The 23,829-nt window shown below is 35.5% G+C and overlaps 1 protein-coding gene across 5 annotated transcripts in view; it reads left to right on the top strand.

Moving 5' to 3' along the window:
• STXBP5 (syntaxin binding protein 5) overlaps positions 1-23,829 on the top strand; it is a 174,520-nt gene that overhangs the window by 43,480 nt on the left and 107,211 nt on the right. For all 5 annotated transcript variants that reach the window (XM_088023848.1, XM_088023846.1, XM_028103208.2 and 2 more), the window contains exons 5-7: positions 9,091-9,225; positions 10,885-10,948; positions 15,649-15,732. In XM_088023848.1, coding sequence (XP_087879974.1) covers positions 9,091-9,225; positions 10,885-10,948; positions 15,649-15,732 — 283 coding nt within the window. The remainder of the gene's footprint in view (positions 1-9,090; positions 9,226-10,884; positions 10,949-15,648; positions 15,733-23,829) is intronic.

The raw sequence follows: 23,829 nt of genomic DNA, 5'->3' as shown, positions 1-23,829 counted from the left end.
TAAGAAGAATATCAGATACCTTTTTTATTTTCTTGTGTATTCGTTTGGTAAACATTGATTGAGATTCTGGTGCAAACAAAGACTGTGATAAATTCTGGAGACATAGAAGTTATAACTGGCTAAGGGAGGTGAAATGACAAATTATAATGCGATGGAAAATGTGATATAATATGTAGTGAAATTTTCTTATGAAATTTTGAAGACTAACCAGCAAAAGGATGTATCACCATGTTTTGAGAATTTTAGGTAAAGCATTACAAAAGAGCCCGTGGGAATTAGTGGGAATTTCCTACATTGACAAAGGGCAAAGGGACTTTCCATTATGTTCAGATGCATAGCCATGAAGAAATCTCTCATGCTTAGGGCACTGTATCTAGTTAAACATGGCTAGGTATGTTGTCCAGAGAGGATAATTTTAGAAGGGTAGAAAAGGTCTGCTTCATGAAAGGTCTTTTACATAATTATGAGAAAGTTATATTCTCAACCTTTTTCCAACTTGAAATCTTTAAATGAATAACATTATCTGAACAAGACATATTGCAAGTGGGTATTTTTTGGTCATTGTAGACCATCATCTAGATAAGCTACAGATTGGTGCATTTCTTGGTATGTGAATAAGGGTTTAGTGCAGGAATAGAAACCAGTGTAGGTATTAAGCACAAGGGAATTCAATTCAGGAATGTAGCTGTTTACAAAATACTGAGAAGGGTGCTAGAACTATTGAGTTTCAAGAATTACCATTACTGCCATACAACTGCCTCTCAGCACATGAATCTCAGGAATAGAACTTGGAATGCTCTTTTTTTTTTTATGTTCAGTTAGCCAACATATAGTACATCATTAGTTTTTTATGTAGTGTTCAACGATTCATTAGTTGCATATAATACCCAGTGCTCATCACCACACATGCCCAACTTAATACCCATCACCTGGCTACCCTATTCCCCTCTCCCTCCCTTCTTTAACCCTCAGTTTGTTTCCTGGAGTCTAGAGTCTCTCATGGTTTATCTCCCTCTCTGATTTCTTCCCCTTCAGTTTTCCCTCCCATCCCCTATGGTCCCCTGTGCTATTCGTTATGTTCCACATATGAATGAAACCATATGATAATTGTCTTTCTTTGCTTGACTTATTTCACTTAGCATAATCCCCTCCAGTTCCATTCATGTCGACGTGGATGGTAGGTATTCATCTTTTCTGATGGCTGAGTAATATTCCCTTGTATATACAAACCGTATCTTCTTTATCCATTCATCTCTGCTCCTTCTACAGTTTAGCTATTGTGGATATTGCTGCTATAAACATTGGGGTGCATGTGCCCCTTCTTTTCACTACATCTGTATCTTTAGGGTAAATACCTAGTAGTGCAATTGGTGGGTCGTAGGGTAGCTCTATTTTTAACGTCTTGTGGAACCTCCATACTGTTTTCCAGAGTGGCTGTACCACCTTGCATTCCCACCAACAGTTTAAGAGGGTTCCCTTTCTCCACATCCTCGCCAACATTTGTTGTTTCCTGCCTTATTAATTTTTGCCATTCTAACTGGTGTGAGGTGGTATCTCATTGTGGTTTTGATTTGTATTTCCCTGATGGTTAAGTGAACTTGAACATTTTTTCATGTGTCTGTTAGCCATTTTTATGTCTTCTTTGGAGAAGTGTCTGTTCATGTCTTCTGCCCATTTCTTGACTGGATTATTTGTTTTTTGGGTGTTGAGTTTGATAAGTTCTTTATAGATCTTGGATACAAGCCCTTTATCTGTAATGTCATTTACAAATATCTTCTCCCATTCTTTGGGTTGCCTCTTAGTTTTGTTGACTGTTTCCTTTGCTGTGCAGAAGCTTTTTATCTTGATGAAGTCCCAAAAGTTAATTTTTGCTTTTGTTTCCCTTGCCTTTGGAGACATGTCTTGAAAGAAGTTGCTGTGGCCGATGTTGAAGAGGTTACTGCTTATGTTCTCCTCTAGGATTTTGATGGATTCCTGTCTCACATTGAGGTCTTTCATCCATTTCGAGTTTATCTTTGTGTATGGTGTAAGAGAATGGTCCAGTTTCATTCTTCTGCTTGTGGCTGTCCAATTTTCCCAGCACCATTTACTGAAGAGACTGTCTTTTTTCCACTGGATATTTTTTCCTGCTTTATTGAAGATTAGTTGACCATAGAGTTGAGGGTCCATTTCTGGGATCTCTATTCTGTTCCATTGATCTGTGTGTCTGTTTTTGTGCCAACACCATGCTGTTTGATGATCATAGCTTTGTAGTATAGCTTGAAGTCAGGCATTGTGATGCCCCCAGCTTTGGTTTTCTTTGTCAACATTCCCCTGGCTATTCGGGGTCTTTTTTGGTTCCAGACAAATTTTAGGATTGTTTGTTCCTGCTCTGAAAAATGCCAGTGCTGTTTTGATAGGGATGGCACTGAAAATGTAGATTGCTCTGAGCAGCATAGACATTTTAACAATGTTTGTTCTTCCAGTCCATGAACATGGAATGTTGTTCCATCTCTTTGTCTCTTCCACCATTTCTTTCATAAATTTCTGTAGTTTCTAGAGTATAGAATCCTTTATCTCTTTGGTTAGGTTAATTCCTAGGTATCTTATGGTTTTTGGTGCTATTGTAAATGGAATCGATTAATTAAATTTAAGTAGTTCATGTAAAAAAAAAGAAAAGAACTTGGAATGCTGTGTCTGGTCCCCACTGCTGTCATAACTACCTCTTGCCACTCAGGTGTCCTTGAATGCCCTTGTCAGCAGAAACAGCAACAGAAAGATGGTCTGTGCCTCCCTTTTGCCTGCAAATCTCAAGCACATCCAGTTGGTAGAAACTTAATCTCATCTGGAACTTTAGCTATGGAAGAATCTGGGAAATAGAAGTTTTAGCTTTCTAGAAACTAAGAACAGGAAGGCGTAGAGGAGAACATGGAAGAGGATCCCGAGCTCCCGCTGGCCTAGTCCGGCACACACTGTAAGTCTGCACCTTTCCCAGGTGTGCATACCACAAAGTGTCACTAAAAATTTAGGGAGCATTATGGCAGAAGATAGGAAGCCATTACGGTCTGCCAAGTAAGATACGATTTCTCTTGGCTTTGAAAAGATAACGCTGGGGGCGGCTAGGAATTGATTTGACAGTCAGTAATAATGGTTTAAATTAGGCCCAAGCCATGAGGATAGAGAGGGAGTAAGTCAGGAATATCTGATTGTTTTGTTAAGTAACATAATAAATTCTCACATTTTATGTAGTTTATTTGTTTATTTAATGAATTAAGTACTTACTAGGTAAAAGATAGTGTGATATTTGCTGAGAATATAAAAGTGTTGGCGTTTTTTCTGTCATGTTGGGCTGATTTAATGGTGATACAGGCATATAGATGAGCTTATTGGTTCATATATCCTTATGGATTAAATACACATGTGTATTTATGCCCTTGTTTATGGATGATTAATTTCAACATTACTTAGACTGTATGTGTTCTTCTGTTAAAATAGGTAATAATTAAATCTTCCAAATTCGGTGCTTGTTGACTGTATAGTACTTGACAGACTGCTGCTAAAGCTAAATAGTGAATAGGAGATGTACATATTACATGTTAGGAAGTGATATATATTTTTTAAGTCCCTTAAGCAAATACAGAAATTGTGTTCCTAGTAACAACTTTGTGTAGAATGAGTATATCGATTTTTAAGTCCTGTAGAGGGAACTAGAATACAACTCCATTTAGTCACGATATGGGGGAATTCAACTTGATTATCTATGTATTTCTAATACATTTGATTCAGTCACACACTTTTTTTTTGGCTCCTTATTATTCATTTTAAGGTACCTTTTCAGACTCAATTTAATATACCATTCTTATAATATCTGATCTTACTAGTGTTTACTGAGTTTTAATGTCTTTCATGTGAGTCTCAATATGTTATTTTAATTATTTTTCATTATAACATTATGCTTTAATATGTCAGCACATAAACTTAAATAAACTTTGTGTCCTGGTATCAGTAAAAACCAAAGTCACTATCATTTACTGTGATCTATATCACCTTAAAATAAAAATCTTTATAATAAAAGTGTATGAAGAACAAGAGTCATGAGACTCAACCAAAGGTAATGTTTGAGCTTCATGATAAATGCACTGGTGGCATTCTTAAAATTTTCCTGGGGTCTTTTTAATTTAATTCTAAGAAATGTAAGAATTTGTTTTTCCTGTATGTTTTTATAACTTTTCAAATAAAAAGATTTTGGTGGAATGGATTATATTAAATAACAGGTCAGTTATCTATTGCTGCATATCCAAACATCCCAAAACTTGAAAGGCTAAAATAACAGCCATTTTGTTTGCTCACCATTCTGTGGGTCAGCACTTGGGTTGAGCTCAGCAGAAGTAATCTGTCCCTGTAGTCACTTATGCAACTGTAGTTACCTGGCTGCTCAACTGGATCGGATGATCTAGCTTGCCTTACGTGTCTGTTGGTTGGTGCTGGCTGTGGGCTGGGCCAGAGTCTCCCAACAGGTTTGTCTGAGCTTCATCACATGGCACCTGGGTTCTAAAAGCATAAGAAAGAGGGCAGGCCCCAATGTGCAAGTGCTTTTCAAATCTTTGCTTGTGGCAGAGCTGCTAATGTCTCAGTGGCTAGTGCAAGTTACAAGATCCTAGAATCAGTGTTGGGAGAGACTATACAAGGGGGAGGATACAGGGAGGGAGAGGAGACCTCTTGGGGGACATTGCTCTAGTAGTATAGTGATACTTCATTGTTGAAGCTTTCTGTTTTCAATGTTTCTTTGCATCTGTTGATCTAAACTCTTTAAATCTGAAATATCTTTGTCCCATGGCTATTCAGTGTCATTTGTTTCATGACTGCTTTTACTGAAAAATACTAGCTTTCTGTCATGGATCACTTTCTTAGAATAATTAACAACACATCTCCCTTTCTCTACACACACATGCACACTTGCACACATATACATATATACACGTGTGTATATGTATAGTTTTAAGTGCCCCATTCAGTGTGACTCCTTTTAAATAATATAATTTCTTCATCAATTTATTACTTCAAAGGCTGCACAGGTATGTTTTAACTATTCTTTAAACTTTCAACAAAGAAAGCTAAGATTTTTGTTTTATTTTTTTTTTAAAGATTTTATTTATTTGAGAGAGAGAGAGCGCATGCAAACGCGAGTTAGGGAGCACAGAGGGACAAGCAGACTCCCAGCTGAGAAGGGAGCCCAACATGGGGCTCCATCCCAGGACCCTGAGATCATGACCTGAGCAAAGGCAGACGCTTAACTGACTGAGCCATGCAGGCGCCCAGATTTTTATTTTTTTAAACAAGGAAATACAGTCATTTTGTAACAAATATTGAAAGAACCCATTAAATATAGTAGGTCCAGTTTGTCTCAACAACCAGTTTTATATTTTGGTGACTGATCAAATTGTCCACAAATTTATGATCTTGCAGTTCTTAGCAGGTCATGTTGATTGAGTTGCTTTTCTAGTAGTATGTTTTGGGGGACCACATTTTCTTGCTGGCCTTTTCGTAAATCACTGGCATGGTATTTTATTTGGTTGCAATATGGAATTTTAGTTTTCTCACTATTCCTATTCTCATTTGTTCAGAGCCATTAAAATTTGCTAATTAAGAAATTCTTAATTGTAATAAAAACCATTTGACTCCCCCCTCAACTGAATCAAATAATGAGGATAGTTATGGAGCAGAGTAATTTTTAAATATGGTGCATTGTACAAATACACTCCTGTTATTTCTATACAAGACTCATTCTAGGGACCATATTAAAGTTTTGGTGATGGATAATTAAATGAAAATTTTAATTAAGTTCCTTCTTAAAATGTTAAATAGTAGTTTGTTTTCACTTGCAAAAAACAAAGATGCTTAAAATTTTTCAGCATTATAAGTTGGTTTTATAATTGAGAAAAAACTTATGATGGCAGCTAGTATTGAAAAAGTGAATCTAGGGAAAAGTTCCAGATTTTTTGCTGAACATCGAAGAATTTATTCTTACTTTGTTTCTTTAAATATTTGAGAAACAGCTGCAGTATGCTGTTGCACTGGGAATAGAAAATACTTTATGAATATATCCAAAATCTCTGCCATTAAGGAGATAAGTTTAAGTTTTTGAAGCATATTATGTAAATAATTTTGTTAGTATTAAAATCAAAGATGGGTAATGTAATTGTGTTAAACAAATCAGTAACTACTGCTTCGTAGAGTGAAGAATAAAGGAGAATTTCAGAGTAGTGGAACAGATCTGGAACTTGGATATTTCTATTTTTTTGTTATCTGGTTATTTTGTCTTATTTATGTTGAAATTATTTTTGAATTTTCAAGACGTTTTACTCCATTCATGTTTTAGTTTACAACACATTTCGAATGAAATGGCTGTTTTTAGGTTTATTACATTGTTCATTTTATACCTGGCTTGTTGTTGCTACTTTTATATACTTCAGATAATTAAAATTTGCCTAGAACTTCTAGTTGGTAGACTATCACTTAATAATAATTAGCTAACATTTATTGAACACTTAACTGTTTCAGGCCCCATTTTAAGCATCTACCATGCTTTGTCTTATTTGGTCCTCCGGGGAACACTGTCAGGTAGATGTCCTTTACTGCTTAGAAACTGAGGCTCTGAGAGATTGAGTGGTTTGCCTAAATTCTCATGCTAATGAGCGAACAGAGCTGGAAATTAAATACAGGCAGTCTAATTCCAGAGCTTATGCCTGTGTATAATCAGAATCACAATCTATTTTCATAATTGCTAAGACCACAAATCTCTGAAAACAAAAAATTTTAAAACAGCTTTATTTAGGGTATAATTAACATACAATAAGCTGCACATACTTAAAGTGTCAATTTGATAAATTTTGACACATATATACACCCATGAAACTGTCATCATAATCAAGGTAACAAACATACAAATCATCCCAAAATGTTTCCTTGTGGTCATCCCTCCCCTCTTCTGTTTCTGGCCTCCATCTCCACAATCTCCAGGTAACCATTGATCTGCTTTCTGTTACAAGAGATTCGTTTGCGTTTCCTGTTGCATATAAATTGTATATAAATGGAATCATACAATATGTCTTTTTGTCTGGCTTCTTTCCCTCATGATAAGGATTTTGAGATTCATCAATGTTGTTGCACGTATTGGTAGTTTATTCCTTTTTACTACTGAATAGCATTTTGTAATAGGTATGTAACAATTTGTTCATCCATTTACCTGTTGACGGACATTTGGACATTTGGATTGTTTCCAGTTTTTGGCTATTACCAAGCTGCTATGAATCATCTGTGTATAAGTCTTGTATAGACCTATGTTTTTCTTTTTCTTGGATAAATGCCTAAGAATGGAATGGGTCCATCACAGTAGTTTTATGTTTAACTTTTTAAGAAACTGCCAGTGACTATAGGTAATAAATAATACTGTATTGTATATTTGAAAGTTGCTAGGAGAGTAGATCTTAAAAGTTCTCCTCATCACAGGAAAAAAAATTTCTAACTATATGTGTGATAATGTATATTTCAACTAGACTTATTGTGTACTTTTTAAAATTTGGAAAAGTCAGAATTCTGAAACCTATATGGCCCTAGAGTTTTCAGAAAGGTACTGTGGACTTACTGCTGTGTGAAATAATAGGGTACTATAAAATGTTTTTTTGATGCAGTAGACATTTCTGTGCTTTAGTTAAACTTATATAAATCCCTTAGAAAGATGACCTGTTATTATATAAAACCCTCAACAAAAAATACAGATGATGAACCTTAAGTAATTATCTAAATGAACATTCCCTTGAGGAAGTAGACCATGAGTTGCATGTACATTTGTTTTTTATAAGTATTTTCATCTTGAAAATTTTCTGTAATGATATTGTGGTAGTGGGAATAACAATATTGTGTGTGCTATATCTTGCCTAAAACCTAGTGTCCATATGGACAGTCTAGCACTGATTATCATTGTGTATTATTTGAAGTGCTATTCTATGGAAATTTTTTTATTATTATGTTAATCACCATACATTACATCATTAGTTTTTGATGTAGTGTTCCATGATTCATTGTTTGCGCATAACACCCAGTGCTCCGTGAACATTTTAAATAGAATATTTTGAGAGACACGATAGGTAGTCTGAAAAAAAGACCATTATATGATTTCATAACATACTAATTTTTTTTTTACTAAAAATAAGTGCTACAAAAAGGACAAGATAATGTCCATTCTTGATCATGAAGTCAAATGAGCTAATAATAGAAAGTGTTTGAAATTTTTGGAATGATAATAAAGTTCAATACATGCATGTAAATTATAATTTGTTAATGAAGGCCTATCATATCATCATGACATAGGAAGAGATAGTTGTCTAAGCCTCAGTGTGGAGGATCTCTGCCCTCCATGAGGCTTACAAGTTAGTGACAAAGGTAGACCTTACCTGTCTTAAAAGTCTAGCCTAACAGAGATACAAAGTATTGGGATATCAATTTGAATAAAGGTGGTATTTGAACTGAAACTTGAATAGAAGAAAAATATAAACCGGCAGAGCATTTTGCCTGGAAGGAATAGTAAGCACAGGTGATGAGATGGATTAGTGTGTTTAATAACTCCTAAGAAATATAATAGTACCTTGGGGTCATGTGGGTATTAGACTCATAGTTTGTGGCTTAATGGTTAAATTTGTGATGTGCCTCGTGATGCGATGAGCACTGGGTGTTATATGTAACGATGAATCATTGAACACTACATCTGAAACTAATGATGTACTGTATGTTGGCTAATTGAATTTACATTAAAAAAATGAAAAAAAATTTGTGATGTGCCTAAAGTAGCACAGTGACTGACAGACAGATTGGAAACACTGGCTTTAAAGCTCATCTTTCTGCCAAGCCATGCTGTCTGTGTACTGTAAGGCCTTATGTTTGACATATAACTTGAATTTGCATATTAAATATTAATCACAATGAGTAGGTAAATCTGGTTGTGTGTCATTTTTGCCTTTCCTAAATTATATATCATGATTAACTCTCAAATGCAATTAATAAAATTTACAGACATTCTTCTAATTACCTTTTTGGCTATATTTTCTCTTTCAGGGTTACATTTTGCCATCTGCCTTTCCAGAGTAAGTGGCTCTATGTGGGCACTGAGCGAGGTAATATACATATTGTCAATGTGGAGTCCTTCACACTCTCAGGCTACGTCATTATGTGGAATAAAGCCATTGAACTGTGAGTTTGAGCACATATTCCATATCTGAAATTTCAGTACCATATATGATACCTTTATATAATAGCTAATCAGTAAATCTATGTGGAGTTAAATATGTCAGACATTCTTGGTATTAAACACAGTTTATTAGCCTTATCTAAATATTATTAGCAGTTTGTAAGTTTAAAGGCTTTATAGATAGATGAACATATGCATATATGACATGTACAGACTATAGCACAAGTTTAGTGAAAAAATTCTTAGGTGAAAAACACTCCACTTTTTTTTTTCCCCCACATACTTTTAACTTCTGGTTGTTTTTCTTTCAAATGCTGCCCATGCCCCACTAATGGGTTGCCACCAATGTTCAGAAAACATTGATCTAAATCACTACTTGGTATGTTTTAATCAACAAATATAATGTAAATGTTTGCAGGGTAACATTACAGAATTTGACAGTAATTTTCCCTAATTTTGATATAATGATGGTTTTCCTTTAACAACAAGAACAGGGTTGAGCTGTAAGGCCCCAAGGATCCTTAGCACTAACTTTGCACTCTGTGTTAGAATCTTATCTTTTATATCTTATCTCAAGTTTTTCCTTATATTATTTAGACATAAAAATCAAAATTTAAGGATATTGGCAAGATTCATTTTCAGTGTTTTTTAAACAAATAATTCTGTGTTGTTTCATTCCACAGAATTTGACATTAAAGATAAATTTGTAGCATCTCTCTTATGTAATGTCTTGGTGCACCTGTGATAGTGTATTAAGACTCGTTTTCCTTCCTATGGCAGGGATGTTATCATGTTTCAGTCCCTTGGTACAAGGTGTGGGTTTTTGCTGTCTGTTCTGTGAGTTGATCACAACATCTAGTGGGTAGGCCTAGTGCAGATGTCTGTACGGTTTCACAAAGGTCTCTCATGAAGTGGACTGTGTCTCAGCCCTCGGAATTTATGAATAGGGAGGTGCTTATTCCTGCTGTATGGGCATTAAGTTCAGCTCCATTCTTAGCTGTATGACTTCTTTTTTCTCTGACCAAGTACAGTGGCATTACTTTTGTTCACTTTTTAAAAAACAATAGAATTTTTCCTATTTTTCATGTGAACTATGAAACTGGATGAGATGCTCCAGTTGGAGGCTAGAGTTGAGTAAAATAAGATAGTAATATTTTAGATGATGCTTTATTTAAAAATATTAATTCTGAGAATTATACCATGAGAATAGGGTTGTTTTTTTGTGCTATAATACTAAATTGAAGATTCTTTCCTATATAGAAAGTATACTTACAAATTTTGCTGACTTGTATCAGTGTCACTGTTTTTCTTCCAATTCCTATTTTTTTTAATTTAAATTCCAGTTAGGTAACATACAGTGTGATGTTAGTTTCAGGTGTACAATATGGTGTTTCAACACTTACATACAACACCCAGTGCTCATTACAAATGCAGTCCCTAATCCTCATCATGTATTTAACCCATCCATCCCCACCCATATTTTTCTTCTGAGTCCTATCTTGATCCGTATTAAGAACTATACATCTCTAATTGATCACTTACTGAATTGTTTTCCTCCTTTATAAAAGTATCTTTATTTTCCATTCATTGATTTCATTGTGATGAAAATACAGTTGTATTGGAATTTTTAATTAAGAAAAAATCTTACTATTCTATTTTAGGTCATCTAAATCTCACCCAGGACCAGTCGTCCATATAAGTGATAACCCAATGGATGAAGGAAAGGTAGAATTTTTTTCTAAAAATACATATTTATTAAATGCATGGATTTTGGTATTTTTTAAAAATATGCAAACTGTTCCAGTACCACATACATTTACCTTGCAAAATTGAGATTTCTAACAAAGGTTGTACATCAAAGGCGTGTACTGGTTTATTTATATATTATGAAGAACAAGTGAGAGAATTAGAATCATTTACAGTTTTAAAGAACAAAAAAGCCTAAGACAAAATTTAATAAGTACTAGTAAAAGTTATTAATTTATTTTTGGCTTATTAAGATTTTCTGGTAATCCTGGCAAAAGCTGTTTTCTTTTGGTCTTCAATTATTTTTAACACTTAATTATACAATTTTTGTAGCATTTATCACATAATGCCTTATGTTAGAGTTGTCTGTATCTCATCTCCCTTAAATTTTTCTTCTTAGATAACTTAGATTAATAATGTAGAGATTTTTAAAGTAGTACCTCATTTTTTTATAATCAAACCCAGTTTCATACAGTCAGTATCTAATTGTTGTTTAGATTTGTTAATATTTTTAAAAATAAATAAAGTTTCTTTTTCCATGAATCTCTTTCCTAATTCAGTCTCTTAAGTAGTTCTATTTAATGATATTTTTCTACTTACAGAATTTTATGATATTAGCCTACATAAACACCAGGATGTTTATCACTATCAGAAGTCAGTGAAATGAAATTTCTAGGTTTTGTGAAGGTTTTTTCTTCCCTCAGTTGGTGGAAATGGTCTAGCCTGTATGTTGAGTTAACACTGTTCTCTTATTTGCCACTGGGAAAACAAAAGAGGATAGCTGTACTGTTTGGCGTTAGCTTATAATCATACAAATGTATGTTTTGAGAGAAACTTTACACTAAGCAAGTTATAGTAACCTGTACCTTCACATTATTTTCTTTGCTACAAGGTACTTGTTTAGAAGCCAAGACTTTAGGTGGGAGGCATGGCAAGAGAATTAAAAACTTCCCCCCCTTCTACCTGGATTCAGTCTCTAAGTCATTTCAGTCCTTTCTTTGCAGTGTCTCTTTTCTATTGTCTCATTATGACCACTAAAGTTCAAGGCATTCCAAGCCATTCATGAGCCATTTCCACATCAATCTTCCTAGAATGCTGTTTTAATATCATTGCTCTCATGTTAAAAAGCTTTTGGTGGTTCTGCAGTAGGTAACAAAGTAAAGCTTCTTTAAAACATAGCCCTAGGTTTCATTGTCTTTCAGAATATCTTTACCTGAATGCTATGCTGAAGTAAATAGTTATTTCCAAATGTGAGCTGCTCATTAATGCCTCCATGCCTTCTTTATGTGAGTCCCTCTGTTTGGAATGCTTTCCCACTGTTCTCTCTCTCAGCTGAATACCTACCCACATTTTAAATGTATATCTTTCATGATATCTTGCTGATAATCCTGACTAAAAATGCTTTCTCTCACTTCCAAATCCATTAGCACCTTAGTTGTACAAGTTTTGCAGTATTTGTCACATATTGCCATGTATTAGAAATATGTGCATATCTCACCTCCCCCGAACTTGAAACACCCCTTAAGCATAGAGATAATACTTATGAAGTTTTATGTTTCCCATGGTACCCAACATATAAATAGTAATGCCTCTGTATATACTTGATTTATTGTATAAATAAATTGTATATAACTGCTTATTATCATCCTCATTTTTTTGAAACCCAGCATTATGTTATTCTCCTTACTTTCCAGAGTTAATCTCACTCAAATATTTTTGAAATACTAAGGTACTAGAGTAGATTATATTGTCTAACCTTTGATTTCTAATAGAAAAATCCACTTTATATCAATGACTCTCTGTTTCCAAAGATCTTTGTGACATTGTGTTGCTAAAGAAAGGTATAAAGTGACAGGGCAGGTTCCTCCAAAGTTAACCTATGGTAGATGCTACCACATTAAGCAAAGGTCTTAGCTAGGGAAGGTTAGGTACTAGTGTAAAATTACTTAAGATGGTAACAGAAATAATTACCACTTATTGAACTCTACTTTGTTTTGGGCACTGTGCTTTCTACTTTATATGCACTATTTTATTTGATCATCTTAACAATTTTTAAGTTAGTTATCTTCCCTAATTTACAGATGATGAAGCAGAGACTTGGTGTGATTATGTGTTCCAGAGGTACAAAATTAGATATTAGTGGAGCTGGGATTTTGAAGACTGATTGCTCTGATTTCATCCCCAGAGTTATTGATGTTGTAGAGAGTTATATTCATATTCAGCAAACCCACTAATGCTTTTCATGAAAGAAAAAAAGAAACTAGTCAACAGAATATAAATTAACATCTCTGAGTTATGAGAGAGTCTAATAAGGATAAACGTTGAAAGAATTTCCCAAGTTTAAATAGCATATCTTTAAGTTAGCTCTTCAATTTTTTAATATTTAGGAGATTATGTGGATTAAAGCCTAACCTCTTGGCATAGATTTCTAACATTCTTAGGATGTTAGAGCTAGCTAAGGGGTTAAAGCTTACTATAACCCTCTTATGTTATTAACATCTGGATGGGTAAAATTATTTCCTTAATGTTACATGGCTTCTAAGTAACAGATGTAAGACTAGAGCTTAAGTGACCTGTGTCCTGAGCAATCCAGTGCTGTTTACACTGTACATCAACTCTTAAATTTTATCCTTTCCCATCTCTTACTCCTGAAGTTTCTCTATTACTTCCCCATCAAAAAATGCCATGTCACATGTCTAAGATATTTAGAAGGACTAGGAAAAGGTAAAGGAAACAAATACCAGTTTTTCCTAGAAGGAGAATATATCTCACATTGCCTAGGCAAGAACAGTTTGTGTTAGCAAAATTAACTGTACTTCCTACAAAGATGAGGGGTTTTGTTAGCTTCAGTGACTGCCCCTCCAAGTGCCCCTGTAGTCTGAAATCCACTAAATTGCTATTTCATTAAAATCAGTGGGTCTCCCCCAACTTTGTTCATATCCCCAGATTACATGAAGAAGTATTGGCTACCTACTAATCATTTATGTATTCATTAAACAAATATTTATTGAGTGTCTCCTGTGCACTAGGCAGGATATTAGAGACCTATAGATGAAAATGCATGTGCTAACATAGGAGAAGGAGGATTTTAGTCTATCTAGAAGAATTGGTGGTTGGCTTACCCAAGGGAGCAACACTAAATTGAGACTTAAAAATGAGTAGAAGATCACTCAATGAATAAAAGGAAAGGAGGTTTCAAGCAAAGGGAATATTGAGATTTGAAAAATGTCAAGGTGGAGGGTTGTGGGCAGCAGAGATTGGATAAAGTGAACCATTTGTGAAGCAAGAACATGCGTTTGATTCTGGAATTTATTCATTCACAGAAAAACGTATTAAGTACCTACAAATACCAGTCAAGCTCTGGGTCTTACTGTAGTGGTGAACAATATAAAAACAGTCCTTGCCTAAAGAGACTATTGTTATAATAAGTAATAGGATTCAGCTAAGGAAAAGGCCATTATTGTGCAGTGACCCTTCAGATTAAAAAATGTACAGAGTGCTGTTGGAGCACATAGAAATGGGATTGACTTATATCTGGTAGGTCAGGGAAGGCTTCCCAGAGGAAGTAATAGCTAAAACAACATCTGAAAAATTAGTAGGATTGATCTGGCAAAGAAGATGACTTCAAATATGGCCCAGGAAGACAGCAAAGATAAAAGAAAGCGTGAACTGAAAGATGTGCTGGAGTATATTGAATAAGAGGGATGTGACAAGGGACAAAGCTGTAGAGGTCAGCAGACGTCAAATGATGATAAATCTTGTAGGTCATATTACTCAGTTTGGACTTTATCCTAAAAGTAATAGTAAGGCATTAAAAAAATTTTAAAAGCATGCATTACATGATCAGGTTTGCATTTTAGAATTGTTAAACACTAGCTACAGTAGCGAATGGGTTTAAAAAAGGAGCAAGACTGGAGTCAGGGAGACCAAGAGACCAGAAAAGAGAACTTTGTGTCTTGAACTAGTAGAGAAGTATTGGAGGTAGGGGTAAGTAGAGAGATAATAGGATGTAATTTTAAAATTACTTGATGATTTTTACCTGAGGAGGGAGAGACTAGAGTTAAGGATGACGCCCCCAAGGTTTTTGTCTGAGTGACTTAATGAACACTAAGATAAGGAATTCTGAGAGAGACACTGTAGTAGTGAACACCAGAAAAAGGGTAGGGAAAAAATAATGAATTCACTTTTGGACACATACTTTGAGGTTCTTGTGGAGTAGATAAAGGGAGCCATCTCCACTGGAATTATGAGTCTGAATCTTATGAGAGGGATCTAGGCTGGATATAACTTGGAACTTTTTAATAGATAGATGAGTAAATGACATTGCCTGATAATGTTTTGAATTAGGAAAGTTTGTAAACTCTAAAGCACATACAAATGTTAATTTTTATTAGTAATTTATTACGTTATATTAATTAATGAAAATGTACTCAGGACTTCAAAATGGTACTATTTTCTTTCTCAATAATTAGTTATATATGTTAAGTCCCTAATCATCAAAGACATATAAATATGCAATGCAGTGTTCTCAGTTGTCATTCATGTGATTAGCAATGCAGATATTTAATTATAACTTTATACTTGAAGCATATGAATGATAATAGTTATCTTTGTTGTCAGCAAATAAATGTTTCACATAATATCATTCCTAGGTCATGTGACATTTTCTTTTATTACAGCTTTTGATTGGCTTTGAATCGGGAACAGTAGTGTTATGGGACCTCAAATCAAAGAAAGCTGACTACAGATACACATACGATGAGGTAATACTATTTTTGCTAATCAAATATTATTTTTGTCATTTTTCTGATTAAGAGCAGCTTCTTTAAGAACTTAATTGGTGATTTTAGTTGAGGCAACCTTTGTAATTGCAATAACACACCTAATACATACACACACACACACACACACACACACACACACACACACACACACATATGTAATCACATAGCTCAAAAGATTAAAAAATCTCTTTTCCATCCCTGTTATTTGGCCATCCAATCCCCTTACCTCTGGTACTAGTGTTACCAGTTTCTCATGTATTCTTCTAGAGGTATTCTATCATTTACAAGCAAATTAATTAATGTATCCTAAATAAATCCTATTTTTGTATTATAGACAAATGATAGTATGCTGTAGACAGAGTTTTGCTTGCTTTAAGATCCAAATAAAGATTGACTGTGATTGATTGATATCTTCTAAGTCTCTTTTAAACTATAGGCCTCTCCTCTTACTCTTTGCCTTCCCTTTTTTACTTCATTCCTTCTTTTTGGCCATGTATTCACTGAAGATAGTTTATCAAAGACTAGATTTTTCTGGTTCCATCCCTCTTGTGTTTAACATCTTTTTTTTGCCCTTAAATTTCCTATAAAATGGATAGTTTACTGAGGCTTGAATAAATTCAGGTTCATTTTTTATTTTTAGCCAGACTTCTTAAATGATGCTGATGCTCTTCTGTCAGTTGGAGTGTTAGTGTCTGTGAGGTTAGCAGCCAGTGCTGTTCAAAGCCTAGATTTGTTAATGCAAAGAGGTTGCAAAATGAAGATGTTCTAATTCTGTAATTCCTTCTCTATTTATTAGCTCAGACACTTTAGTGTAAAGAGAAACTTCTCACATACTATTTGGTTAAGTAGCAGTATAGTTAATAAAGGAAAGCATAAATGATTCTTTCCTTTTATTTCAGTATTTACTCTAAAGGGGTTCTGTAATCCCAGTGGTGACCAATTTGTTCTTGCTTTTAGTTTCACTGTGTACTTAAAGATTTAAACATATTTGATGTGCTTCAGTACATTGAAGTTATTATCCTTATTGATTTTCAAATTCTCCCGTTTTGGTCAGTGAACCTCCTCCTTTTGGTTCCTGAGTTCTTTGGTGATAATAGTCTTGGATAGCTTTCCTGCTCTCTGTTATAAAAAAGTATAACTATTAATCTGTATATTTTTGTTTCGAACTTAGAATAAGACTTTTTCCTTATGAAATGTGGCTTCTTTCAGTGTGAAATGGTATCTGGTAACTGTAATCTGGGGTTTAGTAGGGGTCATGATTTCTAATTCAATGAATAGAGCTAGGAAATGTATAAGTGGTTTTGCTTGTTTTTAAGATAAAATATGTCATGTCTTCATACTGATACTTTCAGTTACTTAAAACAGCAGACTATATTGAGTAACTATAATAATACTTGGAATACTTTATAAATGTTTGCATGTGGTCGTTGTAAGCATGGCTAAAAGAATTTCCTTTGTTTTCATAGCTGCATACTTTTTTTTTTAATACTTTTTATTTTTTAAGTTTTTAGTTACTAAGCACTGTGGTTCACTAATCAAGATCTTAAAAGTATAAAAAAATATTTTTAATAAAGGGTTCTTCTAATTTCATTGGGAGTTTTGACCTGTAAATCTATTTTCTACACTAAAATCAGAGCAGATTTTAAAAATTCACTTTTTTTGTTTTGCTTCTTATAAATTTAAATAGTGATCTTGGCTTTAGCCATTATAGAGTCACAGGGACTGGATTTACCCTCTTGCCTTAAACAAATACACTGGAAAAATACGTGAAACAACAGTTTTTAGAAATTAGATAGCAGGTAGTAAGAACGGAGTTTCCTTCGAGAGGAAACAAACAAGGTGAGCCATTTAGTTGCCTTAGCTTATGGCCTAGAGATTTTTCCAGGTCTCAGTACATAAAGGGGAAACCTAGGTGGAAACTCAGCAGTCTCTCTGAGTTGAGGAGACAGAATTGAGAATTTGGGGAAGCCAAAGTATTTGTAGCCTATAAGGCAAGGTACCAAACGTTAGGGAACTACCTAGAGAAAGAGAAAGAGTTAGAAGTCTACAGGGAATCCCCCACCCTGAGTCTTCAGGTAAATACTGATTAGTTTGTGGGTATGAGGCTTAGAAAAGATCCACTAGAAAGGAGTAGGTAAAACAATTGTCATAGCACACAGGGCCAAGAATAGTTTACATTTGCAACAGAGTGGGGAAACCTTATAATGCATGGGACATCAGAAAAAATACGCAGAAGGTATTGCCTCAATAGTGGGTCTACACTAACCCTAAAGACGCGTCTGGCTGGCCTAACAAAGCTTAAAAGCAAGCCTTGAGAAGTCTAAACTGTTTTCAAATAATATAACTACTCAAAAAGGCTCAAAAATATTCCAAAGAATATAATAATAACCCACCGTAAATTTCACAATAGTTAGCATCCAAACAAAAATTTGAGGCATAGAAAGAAGCCAGAAAGTATGATGCAAAATGAAGAGAAAATGCAGTCAATAGAATCAGACTCAGAAATGACACGATGATAGAATTAGTAGACGAGGATATTAAAACAAATGTTGCTAAATGGGTTCCATACACTCCAGAAAGTAAATGAAAGCATAAACATGTTGGAAAGGGTTTTTCAATTCTTCCTTGTCCTAACTGGAATGTCTAGAGATGAAAAAAATAAAATGGCTGAGATAAAAAATACTCTGGGTTGGTTTACCAAAAGATTTGATCTTGCAGAAGAAAAGATAATGAACATGAAGACATTAACAGTGAAACTACTCAGTATGAAAGATGGGCAGAAAAGGAGCAGAATATCAGTGAACTGTGCTTCAACTTCAGGCAGACTAATGTATGTGTAATAGTCCTAGAAGAAGGAACATGGACAGAAAGTGTATTTGAAGAAATAATGACTCAGATTTTTCCAAATTTGATGACAACTATAAACCCTATAAACTAATAGGATATATAGATATCTCAGAAGTTCTGTGAACTCAAAGCAGAAGGAAAATGAAGGAAAGCTATATAAAAGCACATGTTTCAGTTGCTTAAAATTAGACCTAGTGATACAGAACATCTTAAAGGCAACCAGAGGAAGCAGGAAGGGAACACATTAAATACAGAGGAAAAAAGATAAAAATGACAACAGTGGTTTCCTTACAAATAATCCAAGCCAGAACACAGTAGAACAACACCTTTATGGTACTGAAAGAAAAAATTGTCAACCTAGCATTTTATATCCAGCAAAATATCTTTTCAAAACAAAAGAAAAATGCTTTACACACATCAAAAACTCAAAGAATTCGTCACTTGCAGTCCTTCACTGCAAGACATGTTAAAAAGTTTTTCATGCAGCAGGCAAGTGATATAAATGGAAATACGACTCTACTCAAAGGAATAAAGGACACCAGAAACGGTAGATATGTAGTTAGATAGAAAAGCTTTTTAACTTTTTTATTCTCTTTAAGAGGTAATTATGCAAATAAAAAATGATAAAAATGCATTGTAGGATTTCTGACATGTAGAATTAAAATATAGACAATAGTAGCACAAAGGTCAGGAGACAGAATCTTTTTGTAAAGTTATTATACTGTACCTGAAATGTTAAGATATTACTTGAAGGTGGACTATGATAAGATAAAGACATATGCTATAAATCTAAAGGAAATACCAGAGCAACAAGAGTAACCTAGATAGTTAAGCCAAAGAGGAATATAAAATGAAATTTTAAAAATATTTAATCCAAACGGAAGCAGAAGAGGAAAAGAGGAACAAAGAACAGATGGGGGAGATAGAAAAAAAAAATAGCAGGGCAACAGATTTAGACCCAGCTATGTCAGTAATCATATTAAATGCAGTCATTTAAATACCCAAATAAATGGCAAAGATTGTCAAATTGGATAACAAAGCAAGATCAAACTCTACACTATTTAAAACCCACTTTAAATATAAAGACCCAGAGATGGAGGAGCAAGATGGTGGAGGAGTAGGAGACCTAAATTTCGTCTGGTCCCAGGAATTCAGCTAGATAGGGATCAAACCATTCTGAACATCTACGAACTCAACGGGAGATCGAAGAAAAGAATAGCAGCAACTCTCTGAACAGAAAAGCGACCACTTTCTGGAAGGTAGGATGTGCGGAGAAGTGAATCCGAGGGGATATTCGGGAAGATAGACAGCAGGAGAGGGGGCCTCCGTAGGCCACTTCTGGCAAGTGATAGAGCAGCAGAGCACAAAATCAGAACTTTTAGAAGTCAGCTCTGCTGAGGGACGTTGCTCCAGTGACTAAGCGGGGGATTGAACCCTCGCTAGGACAGTGTGATCTCAGGACCCTTAGGGTCACAGAAAGACCGGGGGTGCCTGAGTGCAGCAGAGCTCCCAGGTATCGCAGCGGGGAAGCCGGCTGCAGAGACGGAGCCAGGGAGTGGGCTCTCAGCTCGGGGTTGCCGTATACCGTGATCCATGGCACAGTTGGGCCACTGCTCCTCCAGCAGGGACCCAACAAGCAGCAGATCCGGGGAGCCTCCCCTTTCTCCCCCGGGAGGAACGGTGCAGTAGCACACTGCAGGAATCTGCTGGGTTTGGAGCCTCCACACGAGGTCGTGCACAGAGATAGGAACGCTCGGTCACTGGCGGGGTGAGCACGAAGAGCGGCCGGCCGGAGACCGGGGAAACCGGAGTGATTGACGGCTTTTCTCTGGGGGCTCCCTGAGGAGTGGGGCCCTGAGTTCTCGGCTCCTCCAGGTCAGAGATTGGGAGGCCACAATTTTCCCTCTTGTCCTCCAAAGCTGTATGGAAAGCTTGCAGGAAACAAAAGCTCCCAGCAAACCCAAGCATATTACTTAGCCCTGACCCGGCAAGGGCGGGGCAATTCCGCCTCCGGCAAAGACTTTTTGGGAACCATGGCAACAGGCCCCTCCCCCAGAAGGCCAGCAAGAACAGCCCGCCAAGACCAAGTTTACTGATCAATGAGAACGGCAGAACTCCAGCACTAGGGGAATACTGCACATAGAATTCATGGCTTTTTTCTCCCTGATTCTTCAGTCTTTTAAAGTTAATTTTTTAAATTTTTTTTTAATTTTTAATTTTCCCTTTTTCAACCAACATCTTATCAATCCCTTTTTTAAAAATTCTTTTTTATTTTTCATTTTTAGAGTCATATTCTTTCCCTTCATAGTAGTTAACCTTATTTTTGGTCTATATATATATAATTTGTTCTCTCTTTAAAATTTTGGGATATAGTTTCTTCTAAGAGACCAAAATATACCCTCAATCTCTAGGGTATGGCTTTGTTCTAGTCTCCTGCCTGATCACATTCTCGCCCCCCCTTTTTTTTTTAATTTTCTTCTCTTTTTTCAACCAACTTCTTATCAATTCCTTTTATAAAATCTTTTATAATTTTCATCTTTACAGTCATATTCCATCCCTTCGTCGTATTTACCCTTATTTTTGTACATATGTAAGCTTTTCTTTCTTTAAAATTTTGGGAGGCACTTTCTTCTATCAGACCAAAATATGCCCAAAATCTAGTGTGTGGCACTGATCTATGCCCAGCCTGATCATACTTGATCATACTTTTTTTTTTATCTTTTTCTTTTTTTTTTTTCCTTTTTTCTTTCTTTCCCTTTCTTTTCCCCCATTTCAGGTCTCTTCTGATTTGTTTAGTGTATATTTTTCTGGGGTCATTGATACCCTGTTAGCATTTTGTTCTCTCATTCATCTATTCTCCTCTGGCCAAAATGACAAGACGGAAAAAAATCACCTCAAAAAAAAAGAACAAGAGGCAGTACCGACTGCCAGGGACCTAATCAATACGGACATTAGTAAGATGTCGGAACTAGAGTTCAGAATCACGATTTTAAAGATACTAGCTGGGCTTGAAAAAAAATGGAAGATATTAGAGAAACCCTTTCTGGAGAAATAAAAGAACTAAAATCTAAACAAAGTCGAAATCAAAAAGGCTATTAATGAGATGCAATAAAAAATGGAGGCTCTAACTGCTAGGATAAATTGGGCAGAAGAGAGAATTAGTGATATAGAAGACCAAATGATGGTTTTCTATAAAGACGCTGAGAAAAAGAGAGCTAAACAACTACTGGATCACAAGGGCAAAATTCCAGAGATAAGTGATACCATAAGACAAAACAATATTAGAAACAATATTAGAAGAATTGGGATCCCAGAAGAAGAAGAAAGAGAGAGAGGGGCAGAAGGTATATTGGAGCAAATTATAGCACAGAACATCCCTAATTTGGGGAAGGAAACAGGCATCAAAATCCAGGAGACAGAGAACCCCCCCTCAAAATCAATAAAAATAGGTCAACACCCCAACATCTAATAGTAGAACTTAAAAGTCTCAGAGACAAAGAGAAAATCTTGAAAGCAGCTCGGGAGAAGAGATCTGTGACCTACAATGGTAGAAATATTAGATTGGCAACAGACTTATCCACAGAGACCTGGCAGGACAGAAAGGACTGGCATGATATCTTCAGAGCACTAAATGAGAAAAATATGCAGCCAAGAATACTATATCCAGCTAGGCGGTCATTGAAAATAGGAGAGATAAAAAGCTTCCAGGACAAACAAAAACTAAAAGAATTTGCAAACACGAAGCCAGCCCTACCAGAAAAATTGAATGGGGTCCTCTAAGCAAAGAGAGAGCCTAAAAGTAGCATAGACCAGAAAGGAACGCTGACAATATACAGTAACAGTCACCTTACAGGTAATACAATGGCACTAAATTCATATCTTTCAATAGTTACCCTGAATGTAAATGGGCTAAATGCCCCAATCAAAAGACACAGGGTATCAGACTGGATAAAAAAACAAGACCCATTGATACGCTGTCTGCAAGATACTCATTTTAGACCCAAAGACACCCCCACATTGAAAGTGAGGGGGTGGAAATCCATTTACCATGCTAACGGACACCAAAAGAAAGCTGGGGTGGCAATCCTTATATCAGACAAATTAGATTTGAAACAAAAGACTATAATAAGAGATGAGGAAGGACACTATATCCTACTTAAAGGGTCTATCCAACAAGAAGATATAACAATTGTAAATATCTATGCCCCTAACATGGGAGCAACCAATTATATAAGCCAGTTAATAACAAAAGCAAAGAAACACATCGACAACAATACAATAATAGTGGGGGACTTTAACACCCCTCTCACTGAAATGGACAGATCATCTAAGCAAAAGATCAACGAGGAAATAAAGACTTAAATGACACATTGGACCAAATGGACTCCACAGACATATTCAGAACATTCCATCCCAAAGCAACAGAATTCACATTCTTCTCTAGCGCCCGTGGAACATTCTCCAGAATAGATCACATCCTAGGTCACAAATCAGGTCTCAACCGGTACCAAAAGATTGGGATCATTTCCTGCATATTTGTGGACCACAATGCTTTGAAACTAGAACTCACTCAGAAGAGGAAAGTTGGAAAGAATTCAGTTCCATGGAGGCTAAAGAGCATCCTACTAAAGAATGAATGGGTCAACCAGGACATTAAAGACGAATTAAAAAAATTCATGGAAACCAATGAAAATGAAAACACAACTGTTCAAAATCTTTGGGATGCAGCAAAGGTAGTCCTAAGAGGAGAGTATATAGCAACACAAGCCTTTGTGAAGAAACAAGAAAGGTCTCAAATACACAACCTAACCCTACACCTAAAGGAGCTGGAGAAAGAACAGCAAATAAAGCCCACACCCAGCAGGACAAGAGAAATAATAAAGATCAGGGCAGAAATCAATAAAATAGAAACCAAAAGAACAGTAGAAGAGATCAATGAAACTAGGAGCTGGTTCTTTGAAAGAATTAACAAGATTGATTAACCCCTGGCCAGATTTATCAAACAGAAAAGAGAAATGACCCAAATAAATAAAATCATGAATGAAAGAGGAGAGATCACAACCAATAGCAAAGAAATACAAACAATTATAAGAACATATTATGAGCAACAAATGCCAGCAAATTAGATAATCTGTAAGAAATGGATGCATTCCTAGAGATGTATCAACTACCAAAACTGAACCAGGAAGAAATAGAAAACCTGAACAGACCTATAACCACTAAGGAAAT

This window comes from Eumetopias jubatus, unplaced genomic scaffold (genome assembly GCF_037043125.1).
Source record: "Eumetopias jubatus isolate StellerSeaLion01/CBP00866 unplaced genomic scaffold, mEumJub1_p1.0 scaffold_6, whole genome shotgun sequence".
Classification (NCBI taxonomy): domain Eukaryota; kingdom Metazoa; phylum Chordata; class Mammalia; order Carnivora; family Otariidae; genus Eumetopias; species Eumetopias jubatus.
This window is presented reverse-complemented; position numbering and strand designations above follow the sequence as displayed.